This window comes from Halichoerus grypus, chromosome 2 (genome assembly GCF_964656455.1).
Source record: "Halichoerus grypus chromosome 2, mHalGry1.hap1.1, whole genome shotgun sequence".
In the NCBI taxonomy this organism is placed as follows: Eukaryota; Metazoa; Chordata; class Mammalia; order Carnivora; family Phocidae; genus Halichoerus; species Halichoerus grypus.
The window spans coordinates 135006171-135034060 of record NC_135713.1 but is presented as its reverse complement, the minus strand read 5'-3'; the positions used below and the strand labels follow the sequence as shown (position 1 = coordinate 135034060).

At 36.5% G+C, this 27890-nt stretch overlaps 1 protein-coding gene across 4 annotated transcripts in view; it reads left to right on the top strand.

The window, feature by feature from the left end:
* The window catches only part of SRFBP1 (serum response factor binding protein 1), a 66294-nt gene extending 42874 nt beyond the window's left edge, over positions 1-23420 (top strand). The window contains exons 5-9 of one of the 4 annotated variants that reach the window (XR_004914114.2): positions 11642-11723; positions 12501-13203; positions 14440-14477; positions 18097-19559; positions 21574-23420. Coding sequence is in view for 1 of the 4 variants with exons in the window: in XM_036082227.2 (XP_035938120.1) it covers positions 11642-11723; positions 12501-13203; positions 14440-14477; positions 18097-18281 (1008 nt within the window). In the remaining 3 variants the exon portion in view is untranslated. Of the gene's footprint in view, positions 1-11641; positions 11724-12500; positions 13204-14439; positions 14478-18096; positions 21266-21573 lie in introns of those variants that run through there. The other 3 variants (XR_004914113.2, XR_013445859.1, XM_036082227.2) reach the window with 3 other exon arrangements.
* Positions 23421-27890: the final 4470 nt, after the last annotated feature.

The following is a 27890-nucleotide window of genomic DNA, read 5'->3' as shown; positions in this document are numbered from 1 at the left end:
GGAGAAACAGTTGTTTAATCCAAGTTCTTGATGGAACCCTGGAGGGATTTAAAGCAAAGGGAAACTGCCCTGCTTAAGAAATCATTTCAGATTCCTCCCAAGCTATTTGATTTCACCTATTTTGTATTCTTCCATTGGATTCAGGCTCTTCTGTTTGAAAACCTGTTAATAAATTAAACCTCTAAAAAATGAGGCAGACAGCAGTGTTGTTCTGTAGAACGGATTGATTGTTCTTCAGCGTGTTGTAGGAAATGAGCTCAGTGGAAGATAACCTCACAGGAACGAAGTCTATTACATAGAGCTCTGTATGTTTGAGGCTATCTGACAATCAGATCAGAGCAGAGCAAAATAATTTATGTAATATCTTACAGCTTGCACAGTTCTTCCATATACATTCTTATCTCAGTTGATCTTACAACAATGATCTCATGTAGAAAGCATTCATCTGCACATATGTGCACACATGTGGTGTGTGTGTGTGGTAATAGTAGTGTCTTCATTTTTCAAATGCAGAAAAGGGCTAGAAAGGTTAAGTAGGCAGTTAATATGTATATGATGAAAGTTTAAAGCTAGGGAGTTGAAGAATGAAAATTTTGACATTTCCAGGCAGCTGGTGCCAGGATTTCAGGAACTTCTCAATTCAAAACATGTGTTGCATGCAAAGCAATCAGCTAGGCAGTGTGGAAGATATGAAGGGAATAGGAGACTCAGTATTTTCCAGGGGAATATATAATCTAGTAGGGAGTAAAAGACAGGTATATTAAACAACTACCATATAAGGGGAAGCAAATTAGTATTTGTTAACCTCTGTTAACAGTTGCCGACTCATTAGGTGCTTTATATATGTTAGCTTTCTCAGGGAAGATAATAACTGGGACAAATAGGCCCAGAAAGGTCAAAAATATACCTATGGTAAGTCATTAGCAGATAGCAGGTCCAAGGTCTAAACCCTGGTCTCTGCCTACAAAACAGAAGTTTAGAAGAAAAGGCTGGAATGGGTCCCCTATATGTTTTTTGTTTGTTTGTTTTGTTTTTTTCAAAGATTTTATTCATTTACTTGACAGAGAGACACACAGCGAGAGAGGAAACACAAGCAGGGGGAGTGGGAGAGGAAGCAGGCTTCCCGTGGAGCAGAGAGCCCGATGCAGGGCTCGATCCCAGGACCCTGGGATCATGACCCGAGCTGAAGGCAGACGCTTAACGACTGAGCCACCCAGGTGCCCCTGGGTCCCCTATTTGTAAGACTCCATTTTAGAATCATTGTGTCTCAGGGATTATAAGAGCTCAACAGATGCAGAAACGTCTCCCCTTGCCTTCAGTGTGGACTCTAAGCCTTAGGTTGTCACAATTCTTCTGATCCCGCTGAATGGACTGTTTCTTATTACCTCCCTACATGTTTTTAATAAATGCACACATTAATATATCTTTAGGTGAAACCTAGAATTGAAATTAAGTCTAAATATTGAGACTGCTGCTACCAGCATTCTGCCTCTACCAGGTCACTCAGAGTCAGTTTGCTGTAGGCAGCTTTTCACAGGAAGGAACATTGCATGTAAGAGAGCTTTTTCATCTTTAGACTGTTGTTTGTATTCACATGTACATTCTCAAAATTCTTTTCAGAATTGAACACCAAATGCTTGTGTTCATAAAAAATACCCATATGCCAAAATAAAATTTTTCCATAAAAAGATGAGGTGTTTTCCCCCTTTTTACTTAATTTATTTGAAATGGAAGAAACTGGAGGTGTGCGAAAACCACAGTTTCCTGAGAATTTTCCATGGCAAATATTGTGTCAACATTAAATAAGGAAAGCTGTGGTTCCTTCATACCCTCTAATATTATGAAAACTTTTTTCATGCAGGTGTAAAAACTGTTCATAGAGAATTAACTTAGTCTTTTAAGCTTCAAAATCAGTTTATGTAAATTTCAGATATATGACTACTCAGATTTCTTCTATAAACCTCCGTAACATTTTTCATCTTTCCTGTGAAGTTTATCACATTCTGTCTTTGATGAATTAGTTGTTCATTTGTCTTAACCGTTAAAATTAGAGCAAGATTGTGAGCCTCAAATGATGGTGTTTGTGTCCTTATGTGTAAGACCATGCCTTCCCATTTATTTAGACATGTTTATATAAGTATAAATATCAGTGAATACAAAGAGGGATAAAGGAAGGAAGGAAGATGGACAGTAGTGAAATAAGGAGGAATAAAGAATTTGAAAGGTCTCATGACAGGTTCTGCTCTGCTTATTCTTTGAGTTCTTACCCTCTGCCCAGAGACATAAGCAAACCGTAGACACAGCTGACGGCTGCCGAAACCCAAAGCACAGCCGGAGCTTCAGACCTCTGCCCATTTACTTTACAAGCCTCTTTTTTATGCTTATATTTAATTTCTCTCCAAAAAGATTTGAGAGGGGGGCTTGGAGATGAGTCACAAAATGAGAGAAGGTTATCTCAAACAATTTAGAAGAAAACCGCTTGAGAATACTAGACTGGATTCAGAAACCTGACTGTCAGTTCTAGCTTTTGTTCCCAGCTAGCTAGGTAATCTGGAAATGAAGTCAAAACTGTTAGTCTAATTATTGGATAAAATCATTGATCTGTATTCCCTTTACCTCTTGTTAAAATTTGAAGTAAAAAAATGCATTGAATGATTTCAAATTGCTTTGTTAAGAAACAGGTTGAAAATGTTAAATTTGACATTGTTTACTTAGGAGAAATAAAGTTTATTAAAATGATTGCTGTCAGCGGCGCCTGAGCGGCGCAGTCGGTTAAGCATCTGCCTTCGGCTCAGGTCTTGATCCCAGGGTCCTGGGATCGAGCTCCGCATCGGGCTCCCTACTCAGCGGGGAGTCTGCTTCTCCCTCTGCCTCTGCCTCTCCCCCTGCTCGTGCTCTCTCTCAAATAAATAAATAAACTCTTTTAAAAAACTAAATAAATAAAAAATAAAATGATTGCTGTCATTTATAAAACATGATATTTTTAACTAAGACTTTCTTTAAATCAGACATTTTAAGAAATACATGTGTACCCTTTTTTTTATCTTTGAAGAATGAAAACTGAATTCCTTAGTATTTGTAAAGCATGCAACTTATGTATATGCCATTAACAGTTTTTCCCCTTTAGAATATTTTTTCTACTCCCCAAATCGTAAGTTACTCAGATTTGCAGATTAGTAACTGACCATCAAGAACAGATATAAATTAACTAAAAACAACTAGCAATTAAACATCAAACATAAGTTTGAAAGACTAGATGTATCCTAAGAAGATCTGTACAATGCATTCTATTTGCAAAAATTGCTGATTAGCAAAGGGAAGAGGCTTAAATTTCTAGGAGTTTCTGCATTCTAACTAGTGTTGCTTTGCCGTTAGCTGCCTGACTTCAGGCAGTTCACTTACTATCTCTCGCTCTTGCTTTTTTGTTTTTTGTTTTGTTTTGTTTTTTTCATTTCTCTAATAAACTCTTGCAGGTCAAACATTCTGGTAATGCCTTTTTGACCCTCTTCAAAGGCCTTATTGTAGCAGATGTAAAAATAACAGGGCTTATCCTCAGTGTTCAGTTTCATTTTGCCAAAAAATTAAGTGTTTTGTGCACCCTCACATACTCAAGCAAGAGTTTTATGGCATTTCTATGCTGTATTATCTGTTGATGTTTAAGTATTCTTAAATGACTCTGACATTTTTCATATTTCAGTATAACAACAATAGTTGTGCTCAAATATTTGGTGATGGTGTTAGGTAGCCAACTTTAACAAAATTTCCAGTTTATAAAAATTAGAAGCAATAAGGACATGCTGAAGTGTGTATTTGCAAATATCATTATGCTGCAAAGTAGGTTTGTCACATATCTATAAGACCACATTATTGTTAAATAGATTGCCAGCTAAATGAATGAGAATTTGAGAAGCTATTTCTTTGCTTTTTGCCTAACAATGCTGATATATTAATGTTAAATATTTTGGTAAAAATTTTTGTATTTTTTGTTTTTAGCTTTACTGAGATATAATTGACCTATAACAAACATTGTGTAAGTTTAAGTTATACAACCTGCTGGTTTGATACACATATATATTATGAAAAATAACCATAATAAGGTTAATTATCACATCCATCACCATATATAATTACAGTTTTTTGTGGTGAGTGCATTTAAGATGTACTCTTTTAGATGCTTTCAAGTATATAATAAAGTATTGTTGTCTGTAATCACCATACTGAATATTAGATCTCTAGAACTTACTCTTCTTTTAACAGAACATTTGTACCCTTTGACCGAAATCTTCCCATTTCCTCTACCACCCCAGTCTCTGGCAACCAACATTCTGCTCTTGCCTCTGTGAGTTTGGTTTTTTTAGATTCCACATATAAGTCATACTATGCAGTATTTGTCTTTCTCTGTCTGTTTCTTTCAGTCATTGTAATGCCTACCAGATTCATCCATGTTGCAGATGGAAAGATTTTCTTCTTTCTCATGGCTAAATAATATTCCTGTGTGTGTGTGTGTGTGTGTGTGTGTGTACATATTTATGTTTTCTTTATTCACTTCATTTGTCAATGGACTCTTGGTTGTTTCCATGTCTTGGCTATCATGAATAATACTGCAGTGAACACAATATCTCTCTGAGATGTCGTTTGCTCCGGGTGTATATCTGGAAGTGGGACTGCTGGATCATATGGTAGCTCTAGTTATAATTTGTTGAGGAACCTCATCTTTTTTCCCTAGTGTCTGTACTAGTCTGCATTCTCACCAGCAGTGCTCCAGGGCTCCCTTTTCTCCATATACTCACCAATACTTGTTAGCTCTTGGTTTTTTTGAGAGTAGCCATTCTAACAAGTTAGTGTGAGGTGGTATCTCATTGTGGTTTTGATTTACATTTCCCCAGTGATTAGTAATGTTGCACTTCTTTTCATGTACCTGTTGGCCATTTCTTCTTTTGAAAAATATCTGCTCAAGTCCTCCGTCCATTTTTAATCAGATTTTATATTTATTTTGTTTTATTTATTTGATATTGAGTTGTATGAGTTCCTTCCATATTGTGGATATTAGCCCCTTATCTGAGATACGGTTTGCAAATATTTTCTCTGATTCTGTAGATTGCCTATTCACTTTGTTGATTGTTTCTTCTGTTTTGCAATAAATTTGTAGTTTGATGTAGCCCCACTTGTTTACTTTTACTTTTATTGCTTGTGCTGTTGGTGTCACATCCAAAAAAACATTGACGAGACCAATGTCAAGGAATTTTTTTTCCCTACGTGTTCTAGGAGTTTTATGGTTTCAGGTCTCACATTTAAGTCTTTTTAGTCCAATTCAAGTTAATTTTTATGAATCGTGTTAAGATACGTGTCTAGTTTCATTCTCTGACATATGAATATCCAGTTTTTCTAATACCATTTATTGAAAAGACTATCTTTTCCCCTTCAAGTATTCTTGGCCCCCTTGTCAAACAGCAGTTCACTGTATATGCATTTGTTTATTCCTGGGCTCTCAATTCTATTCCATTGCTGTGTGTGTCTGTTTTAATGACAGTGCCATACTGTTCTTATTACTATAGCTTCGTACTGTAGTTTGAAATTAGGAAGCATAATGCCTCCAGCTTTGTTCTTTCTCAAGATTGCTGTGGCTATTTGGGGTCTTTTGTAGTTCCAACAAATTTGAGGAAATTTTTTTTTTATTTCTGTGAAAAATGCCATTGTAATTTTGATAGGGATTACATTGAACTTAAACATAGCTTTGGGTACTATGGATATTTTAACAATGTCAGTTTTTCCAATCCATAATCATAAGATATCTTTCTAATTTTTTGTGTCCTCTTCTATTTCTGTCATTAAAGTCTTACAGTTTTCAGTGTACAGATCTCTCACTTTCTTTGTTGTATTTAGTCCTAAGCATTTTATCGTTTTTGATGGTATTGCTTCTCCATCTCCCTCTGCCTTTTCCCGCATTCGTGTTCTTGCTCACTCTGCTCTCTCTCCCTCAAATAAATAAATAAAAAATCTTAAAAAAAAAAAAAAAACCTTTGGGGGGAAGTAAGTGCTCTTATCAACAAAACACTTTGAACAGAATAATAAAATTTTTATTTACTGATGGCATTTACTGTTTTTTAAAAAGATACAAATTGCATGTAATTACAGAAGTAAAGCCGTGGTATATATAATTCTTCATATTAAATTATTAAGTAATCACACCTGATTAGTAACTACTTAATTATATATATCTGTATACCTTATAGACTCAAGCCTTTTATGTTCTTTGAACAGTATTGATTCTGTTACATATGGATGCATAAGCTCTATCCTGCACACTCCCATTGTGATGGCACCCCTGGTGTTAGGCAATGCAGTGACCTTTTTAAAAATCAGTTAACCTGATATTCTCTTCAAGTAAGTCTTCCATGAAGGTTGCAATATAAAAGCACAGTTATAGGGGAAGACATGTAACATCCAAGGATAATAATGTCTTCATTTATTAGAGTAATACATAATTTTAGAATTATAAATCCTATTCTAGGGCCTTTTTAAAAAAAAAATAGAATTTATTGAAGTCAGATCACTGAGTCACAGTTACTCAGGATATCTTCCAGGGCATTGCTAAGTAAACTCGATGATAAAATGATTCTTAAATAAATAGTTTTTACTTAAAGTCAGCATTCAACATGCAAGTATTATCAATGGTCTTCTAAACCTTGTTATAACTAAGATGGTGGGATGTAATTAGCTCTGGAAAAAAGAATACACGGCTCATCAGAGCTTTTAGCAAGTTGTCAAAGCAGGGGTTTGGAACAATAGTAGGTATGTTTTTGAAAAATTTTATATGAACACATTTAGCCAAAATATTTGGGATTCCCATAACTTCTTATCTAAAACATGTGAAATTAACTCCTGATTAGAACAGTTATTTTCTAATTTATCTGTTTTACAAATACAGATGTTCATATATTAGGGATTATCTCTAAAGTGAGTTATTAGTAGCTACAGGGTGGAAATACAGTGAAAGAAGCAGTTACAGAGTAACAGCTGCTGCTGGAGGTTCTTCTTTTCCCTTGTAATGTGGAGGGAGGGTAGGTTCTTGGGGTGTGTATATTCTCAGAACTAATTGGTTCTGTTGTCATTGTTTTTACATTTAAGTGTACTGAGATAAGTAAGTCCTGGCAATTAAAACATCCTGCTTTTTCACTGAATACCACATTTTCTCTACTAAGCCAGAATCTCAAAGTATGTCACCATTCAAGAAAAACAGTCAATGCATTTAAGGCTATTAACTTGTTGCTTTGATTTGGCAACAAAAGTCTGTCCTGATAGTGTTTTCGTTTTATTTTTTTTTAAAGACTATTTATTTATTTAGAGAGCACGTGTGAGGAAGGGTAGGGGTAGAGGGAGAGTGGGAGGGAATCTCAAGCAGACTCCACGTGAAGCACCAAACCCAACACGGGGCTCGATCTCATGACCCCAGTATCATGACCTGAGCCAAAACCAAGAGTCGGACGCTCAACCGACTGAGCCACCCAGGTGCGCCTGTTTTTGTTTTAAATTTAACTTTAGAACATCATGAACCTGCTAAAACTTTATTTTTTATTTTTTCCTAATTTTTTAGTTTATCCCCACCAAGGATTCTACTTGCATATTATTAGAGCAGGTGTCACACTTTTTCTGTAAAGTAATTCTGTATATAATAAATATTTTAGGCTTTGCAGGCCATACATTCTCTGTCACAACTACTCAACTCTGCCGGGTGACATAGTAGAACTATAGATAGTATGTAAATGAATGAATTTCACTGTGTTTCCTGAAACTTTATTTTAAAAAACAGGCAGCAGGTGAGAACTGGCCCATGAGCCAATTTGCCAACGACCAGTTTTGAGAATCAAGTACTTCTACAAGACTTGTTTGTGAAAATGACAGTTCTCTGTTAGTGCTTCCTGACTTTCAACTTCAGTTGGTTTTCAGGGGATTTACCCCACACATCAGTATGTCAATATTAGTATATTTTAAGTATTAACTATTGACTTCCTATGGTGGTTTATAAGAATTTATATCTCTTTCCTCTGCCAGCCCCTCTGTCATATATGTACCTTCCTTATCACTTCCATCCTCCTAAGGCACTTGGGTCAAATTTAGATTAGATGAACATTTAGTGATTCTGTTATTTTGACTACAAGTCATGTAGTGAGTGATTATTATTTTTCCTTTTCTGCACAATATTTCTATTTCCTATAGTTTATTTTTCCTTGTTAGTTTCCTGTCTTCTCTCTAGTGTAATACCAAACTGCTCTTCAGTTACTGAAGTCTCCTCTCAAGATGTTTAATACACCAGGGATGCGTGGGTGACTCAGTTGGTGGCGTCTGACTTCAGCTCAGGTCATGATCTCAGGGTCCTGGGATCAAGCCCCATGTTGAGCTCCGAGCTCAGGGAGCAGTCTGCTTCTCCCTCTCCTTTTGCCCCTCCCCCAACTCATGCGCCCGTGCTCTCTCTCTCAAATAAATAAAATCTAAAAAAAAAAAAAGGTGTTTAATACACCAGGTATTCTAATTCTCCTTGTCACTATCCTGAGAATGCCTTCTGCCTGTATCTCCGTTTCTTCTATCCCATACGTTACTCATTCTTTGTATCCTTCTTCATTTTAGTGGAGCTAGTACCTTCTAAGGAGAAAGGTTCAAGAGATGTAAACTTTTTTAAACCTTGCATGTTGGGAAGTATTTTTATTCTTATCTAATTTAGGAATCATTTTCCTACAAGATTTTTATGCAGCTGTCTTTGACCTCCAATTTTGATTCCTGATTTTTTTTTTTTTTTTGGTAACTTTGTTCTCTCTCTGAAAGCATGTAGACTCTAGTATTCTGATGTGACTCTCAATTTTCATATATCATGTTGGCCTTTTCAGCATGAAAAATCATGTCCCTCATCAGGGGGTTCTGTGTTACAGCTTTTAATATACACCCTATAAAACTAAATCATACATATTTGACCTATACGTTCAGCAGCCCATCTTGTTGCTGAGTGACTCAGGATACCAGCACTAGGTTTTCTTCCCAGATTCTCTCATATATCTCCAAGGGAGATAAAATGGGCAACAAGTCCTGTATTGGACTTCAGGAAACCCAACAAGGTATAGAAACAATGGGTTATCTTAACACTGTACTTAATGAATAGTCTCCAAATGGACTACATCTCTTTTTTTTTTTTTTTTTAATTTGACAGCGAGAGAGGGAACACAGGCAGGAGGAGTGGGAGAGGGAAAAGCAGGCTTCCCGCTGAGCAGGGAGCCCAACGCGGGGCTCCATCCCAGGACCCTAGGATCATGACCTGAGCCAAAGGCAGACACTTAACGACTGAGCCACCCAGGCACCCCTGGACTACATTTCTTGGACAAGACTGAACAGAGGCAATATCTAAGAGCCTAAGAGAATCAAAGTTTATAGTTACCCTAAGGCTGCTGTAGCAAAGTACCACAAACTAGATGTTTTAAAACAACAAAATTGTATCCTGTCATGTTTCAGGAGGCTAGAAATCTGAAATCAAGGTGACAGTAGTGCTAAGATCCTCGGAAGTTTCTAGGGAAGAACCCTTCCTTGCTTCTTCCAGCTTGTGTGAACCATGGCCTGTGGCCTTCCTTGGCCTATGGCAGGATAACTGCAATCTCTGCCTCAGCCTTCTTCCCTCTCTCTGTGCCTCTATCCAGATGTCTCCCTTATGAGGACATCGGTCATATTAGATTGAGGACCACCCTAATCCAGCATATTCACCTTTTAATTATATCTGCAAAGACCCTGATTCCAAATAAGGTCACATTCTGAGTTTGTAGTTGGACATAAATTTTAGGGAGATGTTCTTCAATTCAATACACAAGGTAATTAGACCACAGATATAATTTAGAGAGGGGTAACATTGCCTAGATAAGTCCTCCAAACACAGTAGACTTCAGAGAGCCATCATCTTGCATTTACTAATGTCCTCATGTTTGTTCTACTAGGGGGGAGAAAAACTTTATAGTGGGCTATTAACAGTGAAAGAAAATTTAAAATAAAGACATTTGAAGCTCACAGCTCTATTTTGATACACAATGAAATGTATCCATTTGCCTTATGGGATGTTTATTGAATGAAGACTCTTTCCAGTTACTGTTCCAAGCCCTAGGTCTATAGCAATGAGGAAAACAGAGCCCCTGCCTCACAGATGGGAAAATATCTACGCTGGCATGCAATGTTAAGTGATAAGTAAATGAAGAGTTATGGGAAGTGTTGTTCAGATAACATTTGATATGTGAATAATAAGATATTTGAATAATAAGAGATGGTCAGTCATGCATACATTTGGGAGTACAGTATTCCAGGAAAAGCAGAGCTTACAAAGGAATAGCCTAAGCATCAGAAGGCAGTAAAGCTTAAAGAACAGATAGTGGCATAGCGTGATCTGGCTACCTTTTTAAAAACTCACTGTGATGCTCTGTGGAAACTCAGGGGTGGGGAAGCAAGTGACCAGGTTTGAGTGTATTACATTGGTGCTGCAGGTGAGACATGTTGGTGAATTGGTCAAAAGTACTAAGAGTAGGAGTGGTGAGAAGTGAACGGTCCTGAATATATTTTGCATTTAGAACCACAAGATTTGCTAAAGGACTAATTGTGAGCTGTGAAGGAAGGAGAAATGTGATAGAAGAATTCTTAAAGTTTTAGTCCTGAGCAACCAACAAAAGTGGAATTATGTATAATAAGACAGGAAAGACTGAAGAAGTAAGTTTGAGAAGGATATCAAAGAATTCTCTGGGTGCCTGGTGGGTGGCTCAGTAGGTAAAGCATCCAACTCTTGATCTCAGCTCAGGTTTCAATCTCTGGGGCATGAGTTTAAGCCCCATGTTGGGCTCCACACCGGGGATGGAGCCTACTTTAAAAAAAAGAAAAAAAGAATTCTCTTTTAATACGTCAAGTAGGAGGTTCATATATGAGTCTTGAGCTCAAGTTAGAGTAGCAGTTAGAAATTTGGATGTTGTCAGCGCATAGAAGATATTTAAGGAAATTATCCCAAATCATGAATTTTCTAAATTTGTAAGTATATTAAATATACAATCAGTTCCAACTCAGTCATCATCAGATATTTATGAAATGTTGGCTCTTAGACAAGCAGTGGTAGAAGGTTCTGAAAATACAGTAGAGATACTAGACTTTCAAAATACAAATATCTAGCATCAGATAGTTTTTACATCTCTATTAACTGGAATTTCAAACATTACAGTAGTTATAAATTGTATCACCCAGCTTAGCACTAACATGTTATTTGATTCATATTAATTTAGTCTTTAAAAAGATCTAGATCTAGATCTTTTAACCTCTTTGAAAGCAGAAGCTATATTGCATTTTTTAAATAACACACAGGATGCCTACCAGAGTTCTGGAAAAATATTAAGTCCCCAAAGGGATTTGTTAGTTGATTACATAATAATTTTATTTGTTTCAGGGGCAGTTGTATTTTGTCATCTTGAGTTTTATTTTTCTTTATTATAGATTATCCAGGTGACTTATCTAGAGAATACTAACAAATTCCTGTTTCCTAACTCTCATTTTTAAAAATTATGATACATTTTCTTTTATTCACTTCTTAATAGTACTATATTGTTCCTATTCCCGTGTTTGTTGTTTCAATTTGCAGCCTGATTCTACTGCAACTGAAAGAGCAGTTGCCAGACTAGCGATGCATCCTCTTCTGAAGACAAAAATAGATGTGCTGAAAGGTATGTATTAAATGACTTTTAAGCCATGTACTTAAATGCACTTATGTATAAGATTTTGAATAAATGGCTATTCATTTATTTCTTTGGGGTTTTTTTTTGTTTGTTTTGAGGACCTTTTAAAAATATCTCCTTCAAATATTTTTAAATGTGGGAAGGTACCTGAAAATTTGGAAGTTATCTGATGTCTAATTAAATCTGTATTTTTTCCTAAATTCTAATATATGAATACACTTATGTTTATATATAATATATTCATAGTAATATTGAATACAATCGATTTGCTAAATATTGGTGTAATTCATAGTATTACTTTTGATGTTGCCACTTAGTCACATAATTTTCATTTATGTGTGTATTATAAACTGTGCTTAAAGAATTAAATGTTACTGTCACAGATTAGAATATATTTATTTTTATGTCTGAAAACACAGTTTATAGTGCACCACAATCATAGCAATACATTATTGCAAAAGAAATTAAAGTTGCCATTTTATTTTATTTATTTGTATTCAGTGATGTTTTTGCTATTTTTCATAGCTCCAGGGCCTGAAAGGATGGTTAATTTTAAGAGTTTTAAATTGAATACCTCTGACCATTTCTTCCAAGTTTGGTTTTTAAAGTCAGTGAAGTTCTTTTGTGACCCATGATATATACTTAACATAATTGTGGTTGTTCTCTTAAGTGTTTCCAAATAATTTAAGAAATACTGTACTGAAGTGGTGATGTTTTATATATTTGTTTTAATGATGAAACACATCCTGTGCTTTTCTGTTGTAGCTGCTGTCAAAGCCTTTAAAGATGCAAGACAAAATGTTGAAGTTAAATCATCAGAGAATGCTTCAGAAGAAAATCATTCCAAGGACACTTTGTGTTCAAATGATGATGCCAGTAAGTTACAGCATGAAGGAACTATTATCAGTGAACAAAAAGAGAAAGAAGCCAAAATATTGGCAAAGAAACCAGTAAATTCAAAAGAAAAAAGAACCAAGGTGGAACATGGACCCAATGCTGTAGACATTCCAAATTCTCCATCAAAGCCTTCTGAAAGGGCTGGTGTAGTTTCTTCTGAGCCCCAGAAGACACCTGCTGACCCAAAAATGAAAACCTTAAGTAAAATCAAAAAAGGGAAAGAGTCCAGTAGCTCCCTTGATGGTAACAGTGATGGAGAAGAATTACAAGAAGAAAAGGAGTATTTTGATGATAGCACAGAGGAAAGGTTTTACAAACAGTCCTCCATGTCTGAGGATAGTGACAGTGGTGATGACTTCTTCATTGGGAAAATCAGACGGACACGAAAGAAGGAAAGTACTTGCCATTCTTCAGTTAAGGAACAAATGCCCCCCCAAAAAGTGTTACCTGAGGAAGATCTACTTGAAACCCATCAGAGTATAAGAAGTGACATAAACAAGCCAAGTACAGAATCAAGGAAGTTTGAGTCAGTGTTTTTCCATTCTTTATCTGGATCTAAAAGCTCTAGAAGGTAAGAGTATTTTTTTCTATCCTGAAGTAATTATTAGTTCTTAATTTTTTTGAAGGTACGAAATATCTGCACATCCTAGCAATGACAGAAGAGAATCTCTCCCATATGTACATGTAGTTTATACAGCACATCCTGTGTTTAGACTTGGCCCTTTCAAACTTTATACTCGGATGATATATGCAAATACACATACAGCAGTGCCACATCAATCCTGTAGCCAAATAATTTGTCTAGCTAATTTCAGTTTATCCCTTCGATTGTCAAAGTTTCCAGACTTTGAGTTTGCTTTTCGTGAAAACCTTTTGAAAATGTCTCATATCTTACTCTTTAAACAGAACTTTCTGAAAAGAATGGTGGTGTTTTTTTTTTTTTCTTTTCTTGATAACTGAGGGCCATTATTGTAAACATCAGTCATTTTCTTGTGCATTGCTATTTCAGTATACACAGCTGTTTGCTCTAACTCCGAGTTCCTCCAGACTCCTTTATATCGGATAATATTGCTGTCTCTGTCCCTGCTGTTAACCACCACCTTTCACAGCTCTTCTGTTATACATCAATAAGTTTCATTTCATTTGTAATTCTAATCTGAGAGGGAATAACTTCACATTTTAGGATAAATATCATGGTTAGCTAATTTCTTCAGTAATAGCTACCTTCTTCAGGAAACTGTTTTCTGTTTATGTATAAGTCAGGGATAATTTTTAATAGAATAGAAACACATGAAGTAAACATTTTGCAAAGAAGTAGGAGTATGGAAAAGACACAAACCATACTTGAGACCTTGAAATTAATTAAAATATTTTTTATATCTCCCAAACTTGCTCCAGAAGGCTCCATTTTTTTCCTCACTTGAGAATAATACACTCTTATGCTTTCCATCTCCCACAAAATGATTTTGTGTAATATGTGACTCATTCCCCCTTTAAGAAGACTTCTGAAATTCTGTATCTGGATAGTCCTCAGGAGTAGACACAAGTAACCAAGGTAGAATATTTTATGACCAGAAGTCCCTGTGGGGGGCAAAGAGGGAAGCTCCCATGTTTCTGCAGTATCACTGGAGTCTCACAGACTTTGATACAGCTAAAACTAGGGGTTTTGTCATTTTTTTATTGATTGCTGGTGGGATGAGGGAGTACAATAGTCCTTTGAGTGAGTTTTATCCCTAGTTTTTTTTTACGTTATCTTCTTAAGGTCAGTTATCTTTTTTAAGTCCTAATGGTCTTTTTCTTCTTTTAGAAATTACAGAGAACAGGCTCCAAAAAGCAGAACCCCAGGTATGTATTAATGGCTGCCTGACCTTGACATGAAATTGACTAATGCTCTGCCAGAGTAGAAGAATGAAAAGTTCTGGTTACTTAATAGCCTGAATGAAATACGTACCCACAGGAAGGGGACAAGATCTTTCAATTATCAGTATAATTTTTAAATTTTAATTGTTTGTTTGTTTTTACCTATCTGCTACCAGTATGAAAGATATAAGCAAAACTTACCAGGAAATACTGGGTCTAGTTGATTTATCTTGAACTGAATAAACTAGTACATTCTTTAAATTTTAAGTATAACTTTAAGTTGTATCTTAGTCGGCATCATGCCATTAAACATTCAGTAACTAGTATGTCACTTTCTAGGTTCAGAGTAAAATCAAAGTATTTTCACATTAATTCATAACAAATCAAGTTACATATATTTGGGTAGGCTGACTTCTGTACATAATTCCAAACTCTCACTGGCTTAAAATAATAAAAATATATTTTTCATGCACATCACAGTCCACTGTGAGGTGGCAGAGGGGCTGTGTTTCATATAGTAATTCAGGAATCAGGCACCTTTCATCTTTTGGTTCCTTCCTCCTGCAGTTTCCAGATACTCCTCCAGAAGGGAAGAGTACATGGACAGTTTTGCAGGAAGTTTTCATGAGCCAGGTCTGAAAGTGGCAGGAATCAGTTCTGCTCACATTTCATTAGCCAGAATTCAATTATATGACACCCTCTAGCCACAGGGGAGCTAAGAAATGCAATCTAACTGTGGTTAAGAGGGAAAAGGAAGTAGAATTTCTTAAACATGTAACTGTCTGCCAGTGACTATCCTTTCTCTCACCAGGTGCTCATTTCACTGTCCCTCCCCCACACAGAGCACACTTTATCTCCTTCCCAAAGAAGCCAGCTCAGAGTCCCACCCAGTCCCTGCATCCAAGCTCAAAGCCCAGCATCATCCACCAGTGATGCAGTCCTTTCTTTCCATCCAGTCTCATGGATGTGACTGCTCAAAATTTGATGGCCTGGTCACTGAAAGACAGACTACCTGTCCCCAGCTCATACCAAATATTTAGTGGCAGGTCAGGGACAAGGTAACCATAATACAAACTCCCAGTCAGTTAAGGGAAAATTGGGAGGCACATAACATGTTTATCTAGAGGAACTTCTTTATCCATTGTTCTTCATGTTTTCTGTGTTCTGGGGAGGTCTGTGTTCCATGGCCACATCTGAAATGGACATTTAGTATAATTTCCTTGGGAGTTGCCCCAAGTGACTGGTAAAAACACATGGTCCTGAAGACAGTTCAGAGTCTTTAACATTCAAGAGAGAGTTTTTCAGCCCAGACATAGGATTTCTTCCACAACACAGGTCTCTCAGAAATGTAGTGGATTTCTGACTTCTGGGTTTCCATTTAGTCCATCCATGAGCTAGTCACCATACCAACAATCTTCCCCTAGAGCTAGTTCTCAAACTTGCCTTCTTTATGTTTGAGGGTATTTTTTCCCACCCCCACCATCATTCAGTGTCTGCTGTGTTAAGATTCTCAGGTTTGGTTGAGAAGAACATTCTTGACTCGTAACTCTGCTCCGGGGCTGAATCTCCATAGACCTTTCCTGCTTAAAATCTTTCTCAGTCTTACGTCTTACCGTTTGAAATCCAGAGGCTTTTCTAAACCTTAGTTCTCAAATATCTGGACACTCTGTTCCCTTTAGTTTCTGCCTGTGAGCTGGCGAGTTCTTTCCCTGTTTGTAGTCCATTGCCAAAGAGCCATCAGCATGCTAATTTTTTTATTCTTTCCACCCACTTACCCTGGTGCTGCAAACTCCATAGGCCCACAGCCTGCTTCCCAAGTTCTCCACTGGCCACAGTTTTACCCGCTTCCTTAGCATAAGAAGCATGTGTACTTTGCAAACTAAGGTGTCCATTTCCTTACTACCTACCACTAAACTGCGAAGCCACTGCCAGATTTGTATGCTGTAAAACAACAGCATGTATGGCTGTATCCTCCTTCCGAGTACCACTCTGGTATTCGTAGTAGACTGCCTGCTGTCACAAGTAACTACCACGTCGTGCTGATTCATTGCTCATTCATCACCGTCTCTGCGCTGCTTGTACTCTTCTTCCTTCTTGTGCCTCCGGGAGTTCGCTGTGCTCCCTGCGGGCAGAGAGAGAGGATGAAAGGATCGAGCGTGAGATGTTTATGGTCAGGCCTTTTGTTCTTACGCCATTGGCTGTAACTCAGTTACATGCCTCATTTAACTGTAGTCAGGGTGGGCAATGCATCCAGCTTGTGCACCTAGCAGGAAAAGACCACTAGGTCTGGCAGACACATGGCAGTCTGCCTCACTGACCTTATATTCATAAGCAGGAGAACTGTAAACTTGAGGCACTCCCACGTTTTCCCTGTGAGGAGACCCAAGTGATGAAAGGGTTTTTGTTTTTTGCTTAGCTTATATATTTATAGTATTTAGTATATCAGTTTGTTTAAAGATATCAATTTACTTTCCATAATTATATAAAGTATATATTATTTTAAATACTGCCTTATTTAAATCAATTTTTTATGTAACAGTTTCATTTAACATTTAAATTCTTGGTTCTTCATTACTAGAGCCATCCTGAATATTATATTGGGTTTTTAGACCACGTGTGATTTGTACAAGATTCAGGACGTGTTGCATTCTTTGTACAGTAGTATTTCGGAAATGTTATCCCAAACTGTGTGCATTTGTTTGTGTAACATTATGACATTTGCTTTTTAAGAAGATCTTTAAAAGGCTTTTGACAGTGAATGATGTCTAACTCATAGTGGAGAAGGTACACATCTCTAGGACTACTTCAAAAAAAAAAAATCTGTGTTAAATTTTTGTCTCCCTTTGTTTTTCCCCCTGATTCCATAAACATGCATTGATTCATGTGTTTTCTGGCTGGTGTGTCTCTCCCAAACACTACTTTATCGTTCAAAATAACATAGTTTAAAGTATCTTATAACATAAGAGGCCGTAAGGTCTAGAAACAATTTGCCACCCTCTTATCTGGTGGATAATTTTATGATTGGAAAAGAACCTTGTCTTATATTTGAGTAAATTCAGTAATTTATTTTATAATAATTTTATGTTCAGTAATAGAAGGGAGTAGAATCAATTAGTAGCCCTTTAAAAATACATCTCTCCCATCAACGTTGTCGAATCCAATATCTTAATAAATACATGTGAATTTTCTGGCTACATCGACTCCATATACAGTTATCTTAAACCGATGATATTCCTTTGAAAATATAAGATGCTCTTTTGGGATTTTTTTGGCCTTCCATGTTGTCTGCATTCTTTCCTTTCTCACTGCCAATGTAAATAAGACAGCACAACGTATGTTAGGAGACAAACAATTTGCATCTGTTTAAAAGATTAGAAAAAAAAATAAAAGATTAGAAAGCATGTGTCCCAGAATTGCCTGTTGATGTGTGTATTTCAATTTCACACTGTTCCCTGTTGGACTTAGATTTTAAACTGTAATGTATTTTGTTTAAGTAAAACTAAATTCCTTCCTTAAATACTGATGTGAGAAAATGAAATCTCTTTCTCTTAAATGCTATGTAAGTATGTGGTTATTTCTCACTATTTTTGCTTTCTCCTCCCAGGTTTTCAGCAAAATGAGCCTCAGCTCAAGAATCTGTTTAATAAGAGTGCACAAAGAGGACTTCAAAGTACAAAACAGCAATCACAGCTGCCTCTTCATCCTTCGTGGGAAGCAAGCAAGAGGCGAAAAGAGCAGCAATCTAAAATTGCTGTGTTTCAGGGAAAAAAAATTACATTTGATGACTGATTAGTATAGTACCTCTTTTTGTGAACCAGCCCATTATTAAAGTTATGTTTATATAAGCCTACCACAAATCAAGTACATACTTAAATTGATTTTTAATAATATACCCACGCTGTTCCCTCTGCGAAAAAATTTTGAAATAGCGGTCTCAGACTTCCTCATTTGTGCTTATCACCAGGTTTAACTCTGTGTCTTGCTTTGAAAATAAATTTTGAGAGATACATTAAAATAATAATGGAAAATATTAGGAAATTATAGTTATTTAAAAGAGATCACCTTTGCTAAAAGTTATTCTTAGCAAAACTAAGTAACTTTTATATGGGTATAGAGATAATAAATTAACAAATAAATATTAATTTTTATTATTTTGTAATTATTTGTGATCTACTTTTTGTCTGTTTTAAAATAGATTCAAGGGCAGTTTTTCATTTCTGAATTATACCTCAGTTTTTTAGGCAACATACATGTTTAAATGTAGCACCACAACCAATAATTTGTTATATATCTCACTGCATAGAAATACTTGTTTAAATCAAGAATGTATAACATGTAGTTACTTGACCATGCACTTTTATAGAAACATTTTTTTGTGGAATTGTGGATTAGAATTCAAAAGGATAAACTCTGAAGGAGGTGTAATTGAAGAAGCATTTCCAGATAACTGAGTGCAGTGATGAGATGACTCGAAGGAACTACTCTTTATGGAGTACTGTTAATTTCAAAGGAAAACGGGATTTTAAAAATCCTTTCAAATGTTTCACTTTCCACTTCTCTGGAAGAAATTAAAGGTTCTTGGTTAACTAAATAAAGATAACTAAATTCCATCTTACTGTTAATGGCAGGGAAAGCCCCCTGGTTTGCAGGAATTCATAAGCTCTGGAGAGTCATTTCTATCATTTTCAAGAGCTTAAGAATTTAGATAACTAAAGCAATGGAATTCAAGAGATTATACAGAAAAAATTGTTTTTGCTATGTTGAAAGCAAAATTTGTTTTTTCTACTTTTGTCTTTTAAATTTTTATTTTGACATAATGTCAATTATGCAAAATTAAAATTAATTTCAATGAAATTTTAATTATGAAAAATTATTACAGGAAAAGTGAAAGAAAAATGTCTCCATGGCTCCCCAGATTTAGCCAAACTGCAAGGTTGAGAGCAGTGTCCTCCAGACTACCAAGTCTGGCCAAGACTTCTTACCCTACCACAAGGAGTTAGGGTCCAGCTACAGAGTTAGAGGGAAGAGCCCCCACAGGACCACTGTCACTTCTGACACCAGCTGCAGGTTTGGAGATGGAGTTGGTTGGGGGTGGGTTCCCCAAACACCCTCAGGTTCAAAAATTTGCTAGAAAAACTCCCAGAACTTACTGAAACCTATTTATATACACACATGAAACCTACTGAAAGTCATCGTTTATTACAGGGCAAGGGTACAAATTAAAACCTGTCAAAGGAAGAGGTGCATAGGACCATGTCTGTGAGGGTTCTAACACAAAGCTTCTGTTGTCCTCAGGACGCATTACCATCCTGGCATCAATGTGCATAGAGTATTGCCAATCTCAGAAGCTCACTGAAGCTTTGGTGTGTAGATTTTTTGTTGTGTCTGCAATATATAAACATAAGCAGTTGATTGCCCAAATGATTGTTCCAGATGACTGATACCACATGACCCCAAATTCCCCATCCTCAGTTACATGGTTTGTCTTTTTTAGTGTAGCTAACTGCTGCCCTAAACAAACATACTTTTATCAGGTATTACATAGATGGTTCCAAGAAACCAAAGGCAAGGGCACTTCTCTTGGGCAAAGCCAAGTTCTTTACCACACAGTATCCTTCACCCAGGTTCTCCAATCGATAACACTTTATTGCATTTGCTTTATCCTTCGCTCTCATCCTTCTACCCCTCCCCTCCTCTTCCTCCTCCTCTTCTCTTTTCCCCCGTCTCTCTTTGCTGTTGTTTTTGTTGTAATATTACATATGTCTTCTTATCATGTTCAGGTTTTTCCTCTACTTCCTTGAACATACGGAATATTAGTAGCTATTTTAATGATCTTGTCTGCAATGGTTCTCCATTTGGGGCAGTTTTACCTTTAGGGAACATTCGGCAATGTCTACAGACATTTTTGTGTCACATCTAATGGATATAGGCCAGGGATGCTACTAAACATTCTACATTATATACAACAAAGAATTACCAAGTGCAAAGTGTCAACAGTGCTGAGATTGAGAAAGCCTGGCCTAGGGCTCATTTGGCTCCAGAGGCATTACCATTCTAAGCACTCTGCCTAATGCTTTTTCTACTAGCAAATCTTTCTGTTACATCTGGTGAGATGAGAACAAAAACTATACCTGGCCAAGTGTAAGTTGCTTCACAAACTCCTTTCTAGTGAATTTTTTCCCTGGCCTTGGTAGATTCCTCATACACATTGCACAGATTAGTCTTATGCCGTAGGTTTTAGGGGATCCTTCCAAAGATCTCCAGAGCACTTCTTTTTGTTCATCTCATCCTCTTTTGTATTTTGTGTCACAAATTTTAGTCACAGTAGCCTATGCAAACCCTGAATTCTGTCTCTTCAGGGAGGCCACTGAGTTATCTGGAATTCCTTCCCCCTGTGTAGTATAGTTTGGAAACTTCATGCAATGAGCTAAAGCACTCAACTGGTTTGTTTTCACTCTCAGGTATTACTATGCTGTACTGCTTTTTGTGCATTGTCTGAAAACCTAAGTCATATATTTTATTTTTCCATTGTTCTAGTTCTTTAATGTAGAATGGCAAATCTGATTCCTGTTACTACAGAAGTAGAAATCCATTATTTATTTTCATGTTCAAATTGTCCTTAATTTGGCCAGTGGGAGCCTACTCAGTCTGTGTCTTGTGTTCTTTTCCCATCTAACAGTAAGAAAGATGGTTCCCATTATCCACAAAACCCTAGAATACAGTTTTAGAGTTGCTAACTGATGCCTCCGCAAAATAAAAGTCTACTAGCCGAAGTTCAGTATAAGTTTAGAGTTCTTTTTTCTTTTGCTTGAAGACATATGTTCTCAAAACTAAGTTTGAAAGTTGCCTGGGATGATGTCAGCAAAAATGATGGAGTAAAGATGTACAGAAATTATTTTCCCCATAAAAACCACTGAGAACACTGTCTGTGTTATCAGAATGAACTTTTTTAAAACTATGGAGTTAACCACAGGTTTATTACAATCCAGGGAGTATTTTTCAAGAAAAATGGATGAGTCTTGATAGAACAGTAATCTTTGTGACATTTTAACTTTCCCTATTTGCATCTTTCACTCCTCAGATCCATGATAGTTTTGAAAACCAACAGCCAACAATCACAGTGAAAACCAGCAGCCTGGCAGCCACTAGGAGAAACAGAACAGGGTTGGAGCTTCTTCAATGATATATTCACTGAGAATTGTCATTATTTGACAAATATGGTAGTTCACTGGAAGACCCCACTTGACTGAGAACTTGCTCAGTGCGAAAGCCTTTTTCCTGATATTTTCAAAAACAATCAGAGGTAATTGTTTAACATCACAGTTGCTTGAGGCAATGAGTAACAGTTGCAAACAAATTTGTGAAAAAGCTTAAAAGGAAATCTGGAGAATTCAGTATCTCTAGGGACTTTGACGAGTTCTGACATATTTCTTGGAATTAAGCAAGTCATGTGCTTGCATAGCGCTGTGTCTATGTTCAGGGAAGAGCTGAGAAGGCCCTAAACTGTCACTTCTAGCTGACCTTGAGGTTCTGCGGCAGGAAATGAAGGCTCAGGTGGAATTGTCAACTTCCTGGCTGTGTTGAAGGTGTGCCCCAGCACACACACACACACACACACACACACACACACACACAGTCTCTCAGCAAAATCACAGTAGTATTCCAAGCATTTAAGGAAATCTGTCTAGTTAGTAGTGTACCACTAAACTAATGAAGCAGAAACTTTAATGGCCACACTCAACAAAGAATATAGACTTCACAAGTTCAAAAAAGTCCACTAAATAACAACAAAAAACAATAACAAGCCCTAGGGAGGGGAGAGTATCTGATTTTTGGATTTTCACCATTGTAATATATTACTTAAAATGACCAGTTTAAAATAAAACACCCTAAGACATATGCAGCAACAAAGTATGCCCCATATACAGGGAAGAAGAAAAACAAATTGTCCCCAAAGAGGTCCAGACTTTGGATTTACTCAACAAAGACATTAAATAAGCTGTTTTGAGAATATGTGCAAAGAACTAATGGAAACAATGTTTAAAGAACTAAAAGTCTGATAACAATGCCTCACCATATAGAGAATATCAATAATGAAATAGAAATTATAAAGAAGAGACAAAAATAAATTTAGGAATTGAAAAGTACCATAACTGATAGAAAAAATTAAACATAAGTGGTCAACAGCAGATTGCAGCAGGTAGAAGAAAGACTTGGTGAAACTAAAGGTAGATCAATTGAGATTATCCAGTTTTAGGAACAGGAGGAAAAAAAAAAAACATGAATGATAATGAACAGAGATCCTCAAAGACTCATGGGATACCATCAAGTGTACCAACATAGGCATAGTGAGAGTCCCATATGAACTGCACTTTCACTAGTAGCTATAGACCCTAAAAGAATTGAAAACGTTCCAACAGAAACTTGATCATGAATGTTCATAGTAGCATATGCATAATAGCCGAAAAGAAGAAACAAGCCAAATATCCATCAGTTGGTGACTGGATAAGCAAAAATGGTATATACATACAATGGAATATTATTCAGCCCTAAAAAGGCATGAAGTACTGATATGTACTATGACATGAATGAACTTTGAAAGCATTAGGTTAAGAAAGAAGCCAAACACAAAATATGGTTCCACTTATATGAAATACCCACAATAGGTAAATCCATAGAGACCAATTAGTAAATTAGTGATTGCTAAGGTCTAGGGGAGGGAGCGACAGTGAGTGACTAATGGGTATGGATGGCTTTCTTTTTTGGATTGATGAATGTGTTCTGGAATTGGATGGTGGTGTTAGTGGCAGAACTTTGTGAATATACAAAAATCCACTGAATTATGTACTTTAAAAGCGTGAATGTTATGGTATGTGAATTATATCTCAATTTTTAGAGTAATAATAAAAAGTGACCTGGGTTAGTGCATTTTCACTGCCTTCCTTCCATGTAGTACTTCATCTGAAATGCACTTCAATTCACGTTTCTGATGTGTTTTACTTAGAGGAATTTTCCTCCATCCTTGGTGATTTTATTTATGTTTTTTCTTTATGTGTGTGAAACATGAACATTGTTCCATAAGTCAGAGCTGCACAAAATGATATACTTTGAGAGGTGGCAACTCCTGCTTTCCTGCTCCCAATTGTTTCTTTTCTTTTTACCCCATTCCCACCCCTCCCTGTAGATAATCCATCTCATTAGTCCCTGGTATATGCTTTCTGTGGTTCTGTTTGCACAGGTGAATAAATGTATAATATATATATCTTTATTTATTTTCTGCTCTTAATGCAAAAATTAACATTCCTAGGTGATTTTATAAATTTTACTTTTTTTCAAGGCTCCTGGGTGGCTCAGTTGGTTAAGTGTCTGACTCTTGATTTCAGCTCAGGTCATGATCTCAGGGTCATGGGATTGGAGCCCTGCATCAGGCTCCACACAGCCCACAGCCTGCTTAAGATTCTTTCTCCCTCTCCCTTGGCACCCCACCCATACTGGGCTGTCTCTCTCTCTCTCAAAAACAAAAACAAAAAAACCTTTTTTTTTTTATTATTTAAAAATATATCCTGGAATCACTGCACATATGTCCATAAGGATTTTCCTTATTTAAAACAAAGAAACAACAACAAAAAACTTTCTAATACCTCATTAGGTAGACCCGTCAATTTATTCAGCCACTCATCTGTGTCTGGGCATACAAGTTATTTTCCATATCTTGCAGTTACAAAAAATATTTCAAAGAAAATGTGTTTTCATATTATTGGAGTTAGTCTTTGGGGTAAGTTCCTAGGGTAGAAACGTTAAGTCAGAAGGTGAGTGCATTTGTAGTTTTAACTACTGCCAAATTTTCCACCATGAAGATTGTGCTTAACACCAGCAACACGAGAGAGAGTCCTGTTTTACCACAACCTCTCCAATAGAGTAAGGTGTTCTACATTTTTAATTCTGTCCGTTGGATAGGTGAGAAATGTTACCTTGAGGTAGTTTTACTATGCATTTTCCTTATTATGGGTATAGTACAATACTCATTAAAAATTATTAAGTGCCTTTTTTATATCTATTTTTGTGAATTTTTTCATGTCTTGCCCATTTTTCCACCAGTGAGTAGTTTTTGTTTTTGTTTTTGTTTTTGACTTTTTCCCATAATTTTTAAGATTTATTTATATATTACATATACTAGCCCTTTATCTGTTTGTGTATTACAAATATTGTTTCCCCAATTTGTCAGTTGTCTTTTTTATCATGTTTTTCTGTCGCTTATTGTATGTAGTCAGATGCTTCAGTTTCTTTTTCTCTTTCCTTTTATTTCATTTTTGTATATGAATTTGAAATTATAGTCAGAAAACCTTTCCCTACTATTGTTTCCTTTCTACTTGATCTAACATCAGTATTGCTGTCCCTGCTTTTTTAGTGTACCCATTTGCCTGGAATACCTTTGACCATCCCTTTCTTTTTAACCTTTCTGAATCAGTCTGTTTTAGGTATGTTTCTTGAATAGAGCATATGGTTAGATCTTTATGAGCCAAGCTGAAAATCTTTCCATTTAATAGGCAGAGTCAGCCCTTGCACATTTATTGATAAGGTGAATATGTTTCCTTTCAGTTCTATCAGATTATCTTATGCTGTAATTATTGTATTTATTATATTTACTATTTCTCTTCAAACTGTATTTGCCATGCAGTCTTTTTTTTAAATTAAATTTGGTGCATAGGAAGGTTAATATTTCTGTTCTAGTTGTTACACCATTTTTAATGCCCATTGTCCCTAATTTTTTTATTCGCAATCTATATTGTCCATTTTTAATGACATTCTCTTACACCTAACTTACATTTTTTAAAAGATTATTTATTAGAGAGTGTGTGTGCACACAAGTTGGGGGAGGGGCAGAGGGAGAGAATCTTCAAGCAGACTCCCCACTGGTCTCAGAGCCCAACTCAGGGCTCCATCCCACAACCCATGAGATCACGACCTGAGCCGAAACCAAGAGTTGGATGCTCAACCGACTGAGCCACACAGTCACCCCTCACCTAAATTCCATTTAATGAGTTTATTCTACTTCTCTCATTTCATTGAGTTTATTCTCCTCCCACTTTTAGTTGCATTATTTTTACTTCATTGAAACATGGAACACACAATATAGAGCATGCTATCTAACATTATTCTACCATTGCTGCACCTTAGTTTTCATTTTGATTTTCAAAGAAGTATATATTAAAGCCGAATTGTTAAAGCTTTCCCAGTCATTTTTTGTTTGGATGAGGTTTATTCTCTAGTAGAGTCCTCAAAAAAGGACTCATGGAAAGAATTCTTTGAGTTCTTCATGTTCAAAATCTTTTGTGGTTTTCATACTGAAAGGACTGTGGGTGGATCCTGTGATTCTGCCACTCGCCTTTGTGGCAGCTAAACTCTTCATTGCATAATTGATGAATCTTGTTTGGAAGACTTTCTTGCCCTGCCCCAAGTCAGGAGATCTATCTCAGTCTGGGCACAGGATAGCTTCCTTACCCTCCCCAGGGATCCAATTTTTGTTTTGTTTTGTTTTTTTCCATTTACCCTTCCCCAAGCCACACTAAGGTTTTACCTGTGCCCTCTTGACAGTGTTTGGTGACCTACAGTGATAGACTTTTTTTCAGTAGGGAACAAGAGTCCTCGTGGGTATTTGTGTCTAAGCAGTAACATCTCCTTTCAGGTGTGTACCATCAATGAAAGCTTTTTCTTTGCTCTGTCCCCCATCTCCTGAGTGCCCAGTGTAGTCCCATGAAACCTCCATACCCTGCAAAGTTCTTGACATACATAAAGAGTTCTACTCTTTTTTCCTCTAGTACTTTTTATAGGCTTATGTTATATTTAGCTCTTAATCTGTTTGGAACTTAACCCTATATATTCTGACAGATTGGCATACCTAATCAAATCAATTAGTACACAATCAATCTGTATTTCTCAGCATCTCTTGAAGTTAGGTTGGGGTCCTGTGACTTAAGAATTGCTTAGTGGAATGTGGGTCAAAATTGTGTCAACCACTTCCAGGCCTAGCCCATAAAATCCTCTTCTACCCTCCACTCTTCTTGAATCCCTCTGCTGGATGTCAATTCCCAGCAAGACATTAGAAGACACCCCCCCCCTCTTTTACGATGTAGCAACAGCCATCAGCCTGGGAACCTAAGTAAATGAGAATCATAGTCATCTACTTACTCCTCCACTTAAGCCAATTGGATTTAAGTTATCAAAACAAATACCTGTTGTGTTAAACAATGAAAATTAGGGATTATTTTTTGATAGGTACTGTTATTCTGATTCAGAAATTGGTGGTGAAAAGTGGATGCTGCTGTAAAAATAAATCCAAAGTACATGGCATTCATTGGTCCAGCAGTCAATCAAGATGAAAACTAATACCCAGTATTAGAAAACGAGATTTGTGTAAAACAGTGTTGAAACAGTTTTTTAAAAGATTACTTGCAGTTACTTGGAATGTGAACCACATGCCCTTGACCCCATAGCTCTAAGGAGAGGCTAGAAAATGTAATGTTGGTAGTGAGTGTTGACTTTTACTACCTGCATTTATCAAGGTGATAGAAGAAAAGAGATGTGATGTGACAAGAATTTGTTACCTTGCAAGTACAAAAAAAAAAAAGGTAAAAAGGATAAAAACCATTGCTTCTAGTCCCAAATGATAAGAGATTAATGCACAAAGATCCATTAAGACTTATGGCTCCAGCACAGATCTGAATAAAATTGTGGTATTTCCTCCTAAATATTATTGCTTTAAGACAGGGGGCAAAGGATGGAAAAAGTAAGTCAACCTTGAGAATTATATTTAGGAAGGAACTTTGGGAGATGCTACTGGCATATGTAACTGAACAGATACTTTACTCTCAAAAACATAGTCTGCTTATTTATAATTCAAAAAAAAAAATTGCAAGTCTTTTCTTTAGCAGCCTTTCGATGCTCTGTCATTAGAAGTATTTGGGGGCTCCCAAACTTGCTCAGGGAGGAAATGGGTTGCACACTTTAAAGGTCTCTGAGGAGGGTCAGTCCCCATCATTTATTTCAAATGTGCTATTGGACAAAAAACCTGCTAAAGAGTAGATCCAGAGCTATGAAGAACTTTGAATAAGTAGTTCCTCCCAGATAGCAAAGTTGAAATCAAGGATATATTCTTACTGCCAGTTTAAAATGACCTCATAATTCCTGCCAGAAGTTTATCGTAACTACAATAGACCAGTGGCTTCTGCATGCCTCTGGTGTACCCTTTCCCAGATGCAGTTTTTAGTACAGATTTATCCTTGCTTGACCATATGTATGTTGGGCCAGGTGGCAGTAGGGAGATTTCTATAACTTGTGTTGTTTGTGCAAATATCACTGAATATCAAGGAGCTATATCCATGTATGATATAGCTCCAT